At 38.1% G+C, this 14,247-nt stretch overlaps 1 protein-coding gene across 1 annotated transcript in view; it reads right to left on the bottom strand.

The window, feature by feature from the left end:
* pou2f2b (POU class 2 homeobox 2b) overlaps positions 1-13,773 on the bottom strand; it is a 37,407-nt gene extending 23,634 nt beyond the window's left edge. The window contains exon 1 of the mRNA XM_082149064.1: positions 13,591-13,773. Within this exon, the coding sequence (XP_082005190.1) occupies positions 13,591-13,690 (100 nt within the window). The 5' untranslated portion in view covers positions 13,691-13,773. The remainder of the gene's footprint in view (positions 1-13,590) is intronic.
* Positions 13,774-14,247: the final 474 nt, after the last annotated feature.

Genomic DNA, 14,247 nt, shown 5'->3' with positions numbered 1-14,247 from the left:
TGTTTTAAAAATCAATAAATATTTTTTTCTTTGGTCGTGTATTATTTTGCCTATATTAATAAAGTGAGTCAAAATAAAAAAAATACTGGTGCATGATTATCATTAACTTGTGTGCAACTTATACAGACTGAATGTGTGAGTTGAGTTTGAATATAAGTTGGGCACTTTGTAGCCAAGGCCACTTCTCTTCCTCGGAAATGCGTGAAACTCCGGGACAAAAGCTTCAAAGAGGAGTAACATCAAATGAACTGTGTAGACACAAGCCGTGCAGACAGAGCCACTGCTTGCCCCTTCTCAAAATATTAATCCCCTTTCAGACAAACTTGACCCCCAACACACACACACACACTCCCCCTTTTCCGCTCCCATTAGGAGTTGAATGCATATCTACGGACTGTGCTGGCCGTTGCCTAGTAACCGTGACCCTCATCAGCTAACACCAGAAACAACACAACATTCATTACATCCTCTGACTCAGTTGTTGCTTAGTAATGTAACATTGTCCAAAAAGCATGTATTAGTGCAACTTAGCTGGAGTTTTAAAAGCAAAGTTTTAAACAATGAGAGCGTTTTCAGGTTAAGACTATTAAAACATGAACATGTTAATGCATTTGTTCATGCAATGCATTAAATGCATGTTTAAAAACAAATAATACAGAAGAAGTGCAATAATCAACACTTTTTTTTGTTTATTGATGTGTTTTTTTTTTACAACTGTTTGTTTTACATTGTTACTGATTAAAAAAAGAAATTCACAACTAATACTGATACGGATTATTATTATATTGAAGTGCCAGAAAATCAGTATGCAGAAACAATTCTTAATTGTTTTATTTCTACTTTTTGATAATAAATTCAGAACCATTAGACAACAACAAACAACACATAATATCCATATGCATATCATATTTCATACTTTTATTATTTATTATAGAGCTATCTAAATAGGTGCCAATAAAAATATTTCTGAATTATTTATTCCTTGTTCTATAGGCAGTCTAGCTGTAAACATGTTATACATTCCTCACTTGAGAATTTTAAAAGTGCATTAATGTACTTTGACTGAAACACACATTCCTGTTTAATGGCATTGTTGGGTCCCGATCAAAAGATAATTAATAATAGAAATAGAACTAACAGAAAATAAAAGTGGAAGGTGGGGTGGTGGAGCGATGTCAACACAGGAGTGAGTTAAAGGGATAGTTCACCCAAAAAAGACAAATCTTTCATCATTTACTCACCCTCAAGTTGTTCCAAACCTGTATGAATTTCTTTCTTCTGCTGAACACTAAAGAAGATATTTTGAAGAATGTCGGTAATCAAACAGTTGATGGACCCCACTGACTTCCATTGTATGGAAAGAAATACTATATAAGTGAATGGGAAGTCAACTTTTTGGTTACCGACATTCTTCAAAATATCTTCTTTAGTGTTCAGCAGAAGAAAGAAATTCATACATGTTTGAAACAACTTGAGGGTGAGTAAATGATGAAAGAATTACATTTTTTGGCTGAACTATCCCATTAAATCAGCCACTTACAGCTGTTGTGATTGCCAGAATTAGGTGTTTATATTTAGTCTATTCAAATACAGCTTACTCTTTTCAAACTAATTAAAGAAAAGTATTTTTTTTTCTCTAAATAATTTAAAGGTTACTTAGACATGAGATCAGATTGCATCATGGGGACAAACCTTAGCCTAAGATGAGGCAAGGTTAAGCGAATGAGCACACACACACACACACACACACACACACACACACACACACACTATAGCACCCGCACTGATAAAGGCCTGTTTAATATGAATCAGATCTCAACGGATACGGCAAGGACACAGAGTCTGCGTGCATTGTAATGTACCAGAGTAAATACTTATTTACATGTATATAGCACAAACAAACACTCGGTCAAATAACTATAATCTTGCAGTTTGTGTACGGAATTTATAAACAGAGGCTATAAATACAACATTAGAAGAACCATCTGGGTCTGAAATACTAAAGCGTTGAAAAAGAAAAGGAAGAGAGTCCAGCAGAAAGATTAAAAACAGGAGAATTCAGGTGTGTATAGTTATGCATGCATGACATCACAGGTCCCCTCCCCCAGCCACTGGGAGTGGGTGCCTTGGAAACGGTCGCTAAGGGAACAGACGACGAAGAAAGAGAGAGGGAGAGAGAGAGAGAGAGAGAGAGAGAGAGAGAGAGAGAGAGAGAGAGAGAAAGAAAGAGAGAAGGTGAAAAAGAGCGGAAGAAATAAAAGAGAATAAGAAAGCATCCTGTGCTGCCGTGCAAAGGAAAAAAAAGTGGAAAGCCCCAAAAGGGAGGGAGAGAAAAAGAGGATGAGACATAAGAGCAGATAGTAACACACAATATAGTATCTTATGAACATTATAAACAACATTACATAAGTCATATTAAATACAGCTCATTGGATAATGTGTTCGGGCAAGTTAAGGTAACTAAATAAGACATTATGACATTCTGAATATTAGATTATTACATTATTTAAGGCAGCAGCAGCAGTGGCATATAAGTCAAGGCCCGCAGAGCAGCCTGTGTGCCTGTTCACCTGTTCTACACATCCATCTTACTGTCTACTAATACAAAATAATGAAAGAAATGAGCCGCTGGGCTTCTAATGCATTTGATATTAATCTCAGTATCTGTAAAACTCACACACAATCTAACTAATGTGAAAACTGATTAATAAAGATTTGACAGCCATCATAGAGGAAATTATTCAGTGCTATGTTCTCCAATCATATGGCTTTAATGTAAATTTATGCTGATGTAAAAGTTCACATTTCCATTTATATCCCATATACTCCTGCAGCCACATCCACCCGGGCCTAAGACAAGCATCTCCTGTTACATCATTCATGAGTCTCCTTCAATATCAAACTGCTTGAGTACTGTATATATCACCATGAAAACACATACTCTCCACCAAATGAGAAAAATAAAGGGGTAGAGATTTGCAAGGCCATTAGACCTAGCAGACTCCAGTAGCCATCTCACCTCCAATTCAGAAAAGAACCCTTCATCTCATACTTAAAAGTATAATTCTGGGTTCAATACAAGTTAAGCCCAGTCAACAGTATTTGTAGCATAATGTTGATACCACAAAGATCAAGGTTATGGCGAGACACTTACAATGGTAGTAAATGCAGACCAGTTTTTTGAGAATTTAAAAGCAGAACTGTGAAGGTTATAATTTATGAAAGCATCTACAGTAAGGGGCCATTCACACAGAAGACCTTTTTGCAGTCCACTGCGCTGCTTTTCCATTGTGTTTTGAAAACGTACTAGACGGACGTGTTTGACTGTTGCGCTGGCATCTTTTGCAGCGTCTCGTGCATGACTCAGTGCTCAAGTTAAAAGAAGTTCAACGCTTAAAAATGCATCTCTAGACCTTGTATTTCATCTCATGTTTTTAATCGCAAAAACACGTTACTTGTGAATGGCCCCTAATTCTTTTAAAACTTATTTTATCTGAGCTATAAAGTTGTTCTTGCAATGTTTAGGGCAGTTTTAAGGTTTCAGGTGTTACGCTTTCATGGTAACAAAGTTGTAAAATTGGATATAACTTTACACGGAAAAAGTTAGTCAGTGATTTTTCACACTAAAATAATGTTAACACTCATATTGTTTGTCTTGTGTCTGTACTTCTGAAACAGTGAGTATTATAACGTTTACTGATTGGCCCCATTCAATTTCATTGCAAGTGCCTCACTGTAAGATTTTTGCTTTTTTTTTTAAGTGATGCAATCAATTTGATGTAATCAAGATAATGCCTCAAGAGCTGTCGATTGACCTTAACTTGTACTAAACCCAAAATATTCCTTTAAACTGAAATATAAACGCATTCAAACCCACACCAGAGATTTAAATCAGTCTAAAAGCCCGTTCACATTAAGAATGATAAGATAAAAATCTTTCTCAATATTAAAGGATAGCAGAGTTCACGCCACAGCTATAACGATAACAGCACAGAGAAACGATTTTATCCAGCTGATGAACATTAAAACATTGACAGCCAATCAGAATCCATCCTGCTGTAACGAGGTTGAGTATTTAAAGTGGCAGACAAGCACCCACAATTAGAATAAACAGAACGATATCTTCTGCTGGTGTGGGCGCTAATATAGTTATTTTTATATTTATCGTTCTTGGTGTGAATGGCCCTTAACTGTCTATATATATTCCAAAGAGGCTGATGAAGAATCAACCTTTTCCAGGCTCTAATAGTGACTTTCCCCCTTAGCTTTTCGGAGTGTTTCGCATCGCATGAGGCGTTAAGGTTCGTTAAAACTTACAAAAGTGGCAGATGCCGCTATCAGCTGCAACACAGCTGGGTACAAAACATCCAACTAGTTCCAGGACCATCCAAATGTGAATTTACAGATGCTTATCCACGCGAACACGAGTGTATGCGGTGGGTGCATGAGATAGAGAAAGCAGGGATCCCAAACCGACATGTTCTCATTTATACTGATAGGGCTGTTGTATCTGACTCCACAATACTATTGCAGCATTGTGGGTAAATGGTAGACTACCCCCACCTTCTACCCGCTAGGTTGAGTCTTTAACCTTGACCTCTCGTGCCTCTGCCTCCAGTAATGAAGTCAACCCCCCCGCTCCCCATTCCCTCTCTCCCCCCGTCTATCTGCCCCCAGCTCTGCTGTCCAGCGCTCCTCTCATTCATAGTAAACACTATTGATTTTTCAGCACAGAGAGTAAAAAAAGCCATGAATTTTAATGCTACTATCTCTCCCTCGCTCTATAGCTCCCTCTCTTCCTCTGTCATCCTTTCCTTTCATGCGTTTTCCCTCCATCCCTTCATCCCATCTTCTTCTCTTCAAGATGTGAGGGAGGGCAGGAGTTGAACCAAGTGTGTGTTTGTTGGCTATAAACTTTGGATACACGAACGTGTGTGTGAACGGAGCGCTAGCTCACGCTCTCGTCTCTTTCACCCTCTGTGACTGAGACCGATTGATTTTGCTATAAGCAGTGTTGAGGCTATGACAGGCCAGCAGCGACAGACAGAGGAGCTCATCAACGTCCAATGAACACGGAAAAAAATCTCCTTAAAAATCCCTCCATCATGCCACACCAAGACTGGAGGAGAGAGAGCAAGAGATACGGAGAGAAGGACAGAGGGTAGAAGATAAGCCTTTATAAAGAAACCCCATTAAACATCCCACACCGTAACATCAAAACAATAAAGAGAGAACAGACAAACAGGGCAAACTGCATTTGTGAGGGACACCATTTAGAAATCACATTATTGTCTGAAAGGGGTAATGAACAGACAGACGGCTATTATCGGAAAATAAGGGCCAAGACGCAGGGAGACTATCAGCAATAAAAGAAAGAAAGAAATATGTAGTTATGGAATATTAAATTGAGTTGAAATGGTTTTATAATACTGCATAGTAGCTTCCTCTAAAAAATCAAAACAATCCACTACAACGTACAAAACAATCAGCCTAGCTCAGACAAACAATGCAACAACATTTCAGTAATATTAATATTTAAGGGATAAGTTCGTCGTTCCAAACCTGTATAGTAATAAAAAAGAAGATATTTTGAAGAATGTTGGTAATCAAACAGTTTTGGTTAATATTGAGTTTCATTTTATAGACAAAAAATAAAAAACAACAGACATTTCTCAAATTCTCTTGTTTTCTGTTCCATAGAGGAAAGAAAATTACACAGGTTTGGGACGACATGAGGTTGAGTATACTTTCTTTTTTGGGAGAACTATCCCTTTAAGTCATCTGAGATTATTTTCACCACAATCGTTAACTGAGCCGCAGCGAGAGATTGCGAGTACGCGATGTGATACGAGAGACATAAAAGTAGCACCGATTTCAGTTTTCTGGTGACAGCGTTGCCATGGATGACGGTGAACATTAGGAAATATCAGACACTGAATGTCATGATCAACGTCAGAATTTAGTATTTCGGAGAACCATAAAATAGTTCCTCATTCACTCTCAGAAAAAAGTTGTAATATGTACCTTTGAGGTACTAATATGCACTCCTTAGGTACAAAGATGTACCTTTTGAAAGGGTACCGCCCCAGTGACATCTTTTGTACCATTTTTTTCTGAGAGTGTAAAATCTGCAGTTCAACCTATTTTTATGACTTTAATAATTTCTGCTATGTTGCCTAAGCTCCCTCATTGTACGTCTCCTCGGATACGGTACATTCCTGGTTTAATGTCCATCTGCATCATCAGATGCTGGACACCAATTAAGCTAGTATGCATTGATGGTAATAAACTCACAGTGCAAATTGCTCACGGGGAACACAATTATCCCATCAAAGCATGTACGGTTGTCAAATTAAAGCCAAAACATCTCTGTATTTTGGTGCCTTTTTACTACAGCAAGTGAATGGAAACAATTTTCTCTTAAAGAAGTGATGAGAACATGCTGCATAATGGATATAAACTTAAAGTAATCTGATGCAATAGGCATTTTATGTACTCAGGTGCAGAGTACAAATTGGCAAGCCACGTATTGATCGATAAACCCGGATTGAAGGAAACCCTGTTAACAGGAGCCTGTCTGGGGAGTCGGGCTCCATCCCTCCCCTCTCTCCATCTTAATTTGATTGATGATCATACTTGTCACTCAAGGCAGCATGTGGCCAATTACAAGATTTGTACGGGTAGGTGGCTGGTGGTTTCGGCTTGTGTTGTCAGTTAAAAATGTGTGTGGTTGTAAGTGGGGTAAAACTGTATTTGTTATCTAATTTTACTGCAGCTTGTGCTGTTTTGCGAGGATTAAAAGGATAGTTCACCCCAAAATGAAAACACCATATTGTTCCTAAACTGCATGACTTTCTTTCATCTGTGGGACATTAAAAGAAGATATTTTTAGAACACCGTCTCAGTGTTTTTTTAATTTTTATTTATTTTAAATTTTTTGGCCATACAATAGAAGTCAATGGCCAGCAAAACGATTTGGTTACCAACCAACATTCTTCTTTTGTGTTCCACAGAACAAAGAAATGCATACAGGTTTGGAACGACATGAGGGTAAGTAAGCGATGACAGAATGTTTTTCATTTTTGGGTGAACTATATCCCTTTAACAGTAAATAATGTACTCAGGGAAACAGGAACTTCAGGATCCAGAAGAACTATAAAACTAAAGGGCATGAAAGGATGAAGGAATGGTACAAAGAAGGAAGAGTAATCCTGTCACCCCCTAACAGTTTATTTACTGATATTTTCTCAAAAGCATCCAGGGAGAAATATGCCAAACAATTAATGCATGTATTATTATAAATAACACCTACACTGTAACAGTGGGCCACTAATGTAATCTAAAAACTGAATCTATTAGATCATAGCCTATAATTTAGATAACAATTCTGTTTGAATTTTAGCTGATTAATAATACTAATAATTGGCTTTTTTAATCATCAAAACATGACACCAGACAACCTTACGACCATTAAAAGGGTTAAAAAAAAAACCTGAAATAAATTCCCAAAGCCCTGCATGTGAACAGGAGACCTTGATCGCTATAAATCTTAAATGAAATGGAGGAAGAGAACAGATTTAGGTCTTGAGCTTGTTCATGAGGAGTGAAGGACATAATCAAAGAGCAAGCTTTTATTACACATTCTCTATTGTCAAAATGTGCACACACACACAGACACACACACACACACACACACACACACACACACACACACACACACACACACACACACACACACACACACACACACACACACACACACACACACACACACACACAGACACACACAGACAGACACACACACACACACACACACACACACACACACACACACACAGACAGACACACACACACACACACACACACACACACACACACACACACACACACACACACACACACACACAGACACACACAGACACAGCAGCTGCTGAAAGGACAAATTACACTGGTTTAAGCCAATTTTTCACCTAACAGCATCAAAGGGGGGAGGGGGGGCAGATTTAAAAAGTAGTGTATTGCTGTGTCAATCCATCCATCTTATTATCCCACACGGTAATCTGAATATCTCTCAGTACATCAGTTTGTCAGTAAAGCCACTATGTACCTGCCATGTCAATATCAATACATTCATTCATGTCTATTTATACTCATCTTTCAGTCAAGTCTCGATCCCTCCATCCATCTACACACACACAACATTTCTGTATATAACAATGTCTCTCTCTCCCTCTCCAACACATGTGCACATACACACACAAATACACATGTGCAGCCAGATAATCACACTAAATTAACACAGCAGTGGAGAATCTGTGTGAGTGCTGCTGTACTGGTAGGGGGTGTATTGACCAGGTGCTGTCTCTCACAGATGTGTTGATTAAGGGCCTGTCTGAACAATTCTCCTACTTTTGTGCCATCATGTAGCCACCAACACCTCCAGAGTGTGTTTTTGTATGAGAAAGAGAGAGGAGGAGCCCAGAAAGAGAGATTAATAATAATGTTAAATATTATGTGAGGTTGGAACAGTCTAAGTGTAATGCTGCACCACAGCGGCTTTGCGGCTGCATGCGTCATTTTTACCCGACCCCACGCAAGAATCAACACAATCACTGCAGCGTACGGCAGTGTTTCCCAACACTTTTCATGAAGGCAAGCTAACAGAACACATTTTCAAACTCTCACCAGATTAAACTCTTTAGTAGAGACTCCAAGACCAGATATGAATGGGTCAAATAAGAGGGACATCCAAAATGTGTACTGTTGGTGTGCCTCCTGGAAACAGTGGTGTAAGGGGCCATTCTGCAGTCCACTGTTTTTCTATGTAAACATGGACTAGATGCTCATGTTGGACCGTTGCTCTAGTTTGACATCTTTTGAAGTGTCCCACGCATGACGCAGATTCTAAATACATGGCACTCAAGTTAAACGTTGTTCAATTTTAAAAAAAGACGCCCAGTATGCAAAATTACAACCTCTTCACGTGCAGTATACTGTATATTTTGAATGTCGTTATACCAATGAGAACATTTTCATGCATAAAGATAATTTGATTATGAAAAAACTTAACTTAATTTGAAATTCTTGATGTTAAAACAAATGAACTGTTTATGTACTGTATATGAAGTGACAAAAGAACACAATGTTTAGGCTACATGATTACGGCTTCTTATCAGTGTTGGGTAAGTTACTGTAAAAATTGTATCAATAACTACAAATGACATCTTTAACAGTGTAATTAGATTATTGTACTAATTACTCTCTCAAAAATGATTGCATTACTTATCACTAATTACTAATCCCATATCAACTTCGACCAGTTGAACAATACAAAAACAGACATGAAACTGCTCTTTAAATTCTTTTAAATAAATATAAAATTGCATAAATTATTCTTAATCTGACCAAAGTATTTAAACTGAGAAGTTTACATTAAAAACATAAATTTTATCATTAGAAGTTACATTTTGATGTTAAATCTTTCTTGTTTTATATAAAATTGTTCAATGCAATTACATCAAAAGTAGCCTAACTGTAGTTAAATTACAGAAAAATCCTAAATAATCCCTTATTCAAAAAGAAATCAAATTACAGTAATTAAATACTGTAATGCATTACACCAATCACTGCTTATTAAGTACAATCGATATAAGGTTGTAAATTCAACCTTCTTACATTCTAAGTTCATACGCTCTCAGAAAAAAAGGTACAAAAGATGTCACTGGGGTGGTAACCTTTTAAAAAATACTCCTTTGTACCGTATTTACCTGCATATTAGTACCTCAAAGGTACATATTCATAGCTAAAGTGTACATATTAGTACCTAAATGTATTAGAAACTTATGAAAGGGTTCTGTCTCAGTGACAGCTTTTGTACCATTTTTTCTGAGAGTACTGCACTAAAGGACATTTAGTGATTTTGGCTGAATTATTTGCAGAAGTTTAATATTTAGAGTCAGAATGTTTGATGAATATCAATACAGTGCGGCCTTACAAGCACTTGTGAGTCTCTTTAAGCTTTAAATGGAGAGAGTTTAGTCCAAAATGTTGATCAGCAGTTTAGAGACCAGTCTCAAGATGTCTTTCTGTTTGTATATATACTCAGAATGAAGACACAATAGCACGTGTGTGTGTGTGTGTGTGTGTGTGTGTGTGTGTGTGTGTGTGTGTGTGTGTGTGTGTGTGTGTGTGTGTGTGTGTGTGTGTGTGTGTGTGTGTGTTTGTAATGGTCACTGGGTGGAAAGAACTCTAGGGAATTTCTTACAGAGTGAAAAGCAGCAGTGCTAATGAGGGAAAGGGTGCCGTCAGTGTTAATACGCTACAGAAGGTCAACCCACACAGATGCAAACACATTTCTCCTCTGCCAAAACTAACACTAACTAAAAGACCTGTGGGAGTACTGTCACTAAATGAACATCGTGACGACATGGAATATCAATCAGAGCAAGAGATGGTGGAAGAGTGTGTGTGTGTGTGTGTGTGTGTGTGTGTGTGTGTGTGTGTGTGTGTGTGTGTGTGTGTGTGTGTGTGTGTGTGTGTGTGTGTGTGAGAGAGAGAGAGAGAGAGAGAGAGAGAGAGAGAGAGAGAGAGAGAGAGAGAAAGAGTGAAATGCAGTAGAACATTCTCTATTGACATCTTCTTTATATCTATTGATTCCCCATTATGTTACAAACAAACCCAAGCTGACATTTTGTCATTGGCAATCATCTTAACACCAGGACTCGCCCTAATCCATAAACACACTTTCTTTCACATTCGCTCACACAAACACAGCATTTAGCTATACCAAAAAAAAAATAAATAATAACTAGTAGCTACAAAAAATATGGATTCCATTTCTGCCAATGTCACCTGTCATTGTAATTTACATGAACACCACACCACCTTAAATGTTTAAGTACAATGAACTTGGATGTTTGTCATTTCAACTTATACTACATTAAACTGACTTGAAAAATGAGTTGAATCTTGTATAACTTATAAAAAAGTGAAAAATTGCTTAACTTATTTAATACAATGTACAATGAACTTAGTTCAAGCAATGTAAAAACATATGTTGTTATTGATCTTGTAATTTTGTGAAACATTTTTACTAATTTTACTTGTTAATTTTCACCAAATGATTATGACAATGAGACAATTATCTAATTATCTTTCACTAATTTTAAAGTAATTTTCTCTTAGTTGACTAAATATAGTAGTTATTTCTCTCTGTTGATGAAATTAAAAAAAGACTTTTTTTTTGCGCACTCTTTTTCTCTCACTGTCAATATTTTCTCATCCGCCTGGAGCTGCCTGTTACTGTAACACACATAAAACTTTAATGGAGCAGTTAATGGCAATAATTCCCGAGACCACTTACAAGAACAGGTCTTGATTATCTCTTTCTCTGCCTCTGTCCATGTCTATATCCGCTTTCTAATGGAGGGTGTAAAAGCTGCATATATTAGTAACTGGATAATAGTTAAATAGGTTCTGCTCTCTCTAATGGTGATTAAGAGACTTTGATGAGATATGGATATTTCAGCTGGCCGTAATGGTATTTGACATCATAAGATGAAGAAATAAGGACTGCTGCTCTCAGATTTTAGTGGGTTAGCTGACTGCTTTTTTAGAGGTTTAGCTGACTGTGAAGGTTTGTTTAAAGCTTAATCAAAAATATTTAAGCAAACCAAAATTTGTACATTTTTAATGAAATATTTTTCCATATGCCAATCACCCACTTGAAATAAGTGTTAAGTATGTATATCTAAACAACAAAGATTACAGCCTTGCTTATCCTTCATAACTAATGAGAAACTGCCATACAATCTGAGTCTAGAGCTCAAGATCACCTCTCCCTCTCAAACTCGGTTTTCCATACTTGTTCCCATTTTTCACTGTCATCTGCACCTACTTTCCTTTAGTGGTCCACAGCTTTTTCTTTTTCTGCCCTCTTTTTTATCTTCTTTTGACACTCGCTATTTTTCAGCGAAAGGGGCATGAAACTCCTCCTCTTCTCCCCTGGCCCTGTTAATCTCTGAGGGGAAGAGGCTCATTATCCTTCCCCTTAACCATCCTGTATCATTCTTCAGTCCCAAAGAAAGCCTATGAATACCTCTAAGGCTACCTGTAAGTTACGCAAAATATGAAATTGTAAAATCATACAGAGAACAATGCAATCCCACTAACCACTGTAGGTAAAATGAGGTTGCAAAAAAAGTCTGACCAAAAATAAGGCACAACACTTTCCATTGTGCATATTCTGAATGCATAAAAATGGACGAACTTGACATCAACTTGATTTTCATCATAAGGAGAAAGATCACATATGCATATGGGCAGAAGCATAACTTGTGTATAAAAGGGGGGGGGGGGGGGGGGAGTATCATAAATCATAAAACCAATGATTTATGATACAATAATTTGTATCATAAATCCTCTAATTTTTAATAACCATTTAATAACCAAATAGTCATGTAGCCTATTTCAAATATATATATTTTTAAAGTAGCCAAATATTATCATTCCAAATATTCCATGCAATCTCTCAATTAATACGAGTTCATTAGAACTGCATGAATAATACATGCTGTTTACAATAGACTCCACATTTCACACCAAATGAAATGTTAATTTTCCCATATGCAATCCAAATAATAGAATATACATGGCTACTGCATAAATTATCCAGAAAATAATTTCTTTATAAAATTACAGAACATTTCATTGTATTCTCAGACAGTCACATGCCCAGTAAACAGCAGCTTGCTTATGCAGTTATGCCTCTTCTCAATTCAGACAACACCCATCTCCTCCTACTCCACCCCCGCCCTCCTTCTCCATCCTCCTTCCTTCTGTTTTCATCTTTACGTGGCCACCGAACAACCGGCAAGTTCCCGCAAAGAAAACAATAACGGACCAAGTCGTCCGTTTGCACTTCGCCCTTCTCTAATAACAAAAGTCGAGGTGCAAATCACATTATGCACGATGTATGTGATCATCAATTCAAAACGCAATAGCCGATCCCACGTGCAACTAAATGTCTATACATGACCCTCACACTATACATTTATATTTGTGAGCCAACTAACATAAGATGTTTAAATAGCACAAATGCTCATTTCTCTGCTCTCTGCAGTTGCTCTGATTCTCTCCTCTCTCCCCTCGATCCGCCGGCCCCGGAATCGATCCTGCGGAGATCGATATGTTGGCATGAATATTCCCAGCTCACCGCGAGTTTAGTTCGGGGGAGACGGAGGCAGAGGCAGAGGCGAGAGAAGGAGACGGACGGATGCGGAGCCCAACGAGAGACAGGAATATATTCAGGAAACACTTTAACAAAACAAAACCGACCTGCTCTGCATTTCGGAGCGCGACAGTGCAGTGCTAGTTTTGCTGTAGACAAACTTGACTCGCGTCGTTTGGACTAAACTGAAATTTTGGAAAAGGCGGCAAGCGCGCGCGACACAAACAGAAAACGACACATGAGGATGTTTCATTCACACGGTGAATACGGGGATTATGCCGTGGAGTGGGATGAACTAAAGAGGTTTCACCGGATTCGGGATTGGAGGGAAAAAATGTGGTTGTTGTGGAAGAAAGCCTTACCGGAGTGAGAGCGGAGAGCCAGCGGGGACTTGAGGCGCCAGGCGTGGAGATCAGAGGCAGTTCTTGGCAAGACAAACGGCACCGGCAAAGGAACAAACATGATCCGTCTTCTTGTCTGGTTCTTATCAGATGCTCTTTTGCTGTTGTTGTTTTTTTCTTTGCTATTTTAGCAGTTGTGGCAAGATAGGCTTTTTTTCTCACTTAAATCATTGGGTTCCGTCTGTGATCCTGGCGTTTCTGACATAAAACTGTTTATTCATAATATAGCGTTTATACTTTCCTTTTTCGCTTGTAGTTTACTTTTGATCTACATGCATAGATACGCAGACGCGCGCGCAGTCCGACTGTATTTTCCCAGCGCGCGCACACAGGCGGATAGACGGATTGAAACAAGACAAACGTGGGTTATTTCACTATTACTTCACGTTTGTCTATTCGTTTTGGTATTAAGCTACAGTATTTGGTATAACTGTTCGATCTGCTTGCCGAACATATAGGCTATATGTATCTGTCACTCAAAGGCATATAGGCTAATTACTATGTTTGCGAACGTTTCTAACTGCATATCTCGATTCTCCCGTTCTCTCCTGTAGTGTTTCTGTCCTTGTCGACACTGTTCAGCTGGCCTGCTGCTTCACCCCTTGGTTGCAGTCGCTT

This window comes from Leuciscus leuciscus (assembly GCF_965113295.1).
Source record: "Leuciscus leuciscus genome assembly, chromosome: 20".
NCBI classification, from domain to species: Eukaryota; Metazoa; Chordata; class Actinopteri; order Cypriniformes; family Leuciscidae; genus Leuciscus; species Leuciscus leuciscus.
The sequence above is the reverse complement of the archived record's forward strand: the minus strand, read 5'-3'. Positions and strand labels throughout refer to the sequence as shown.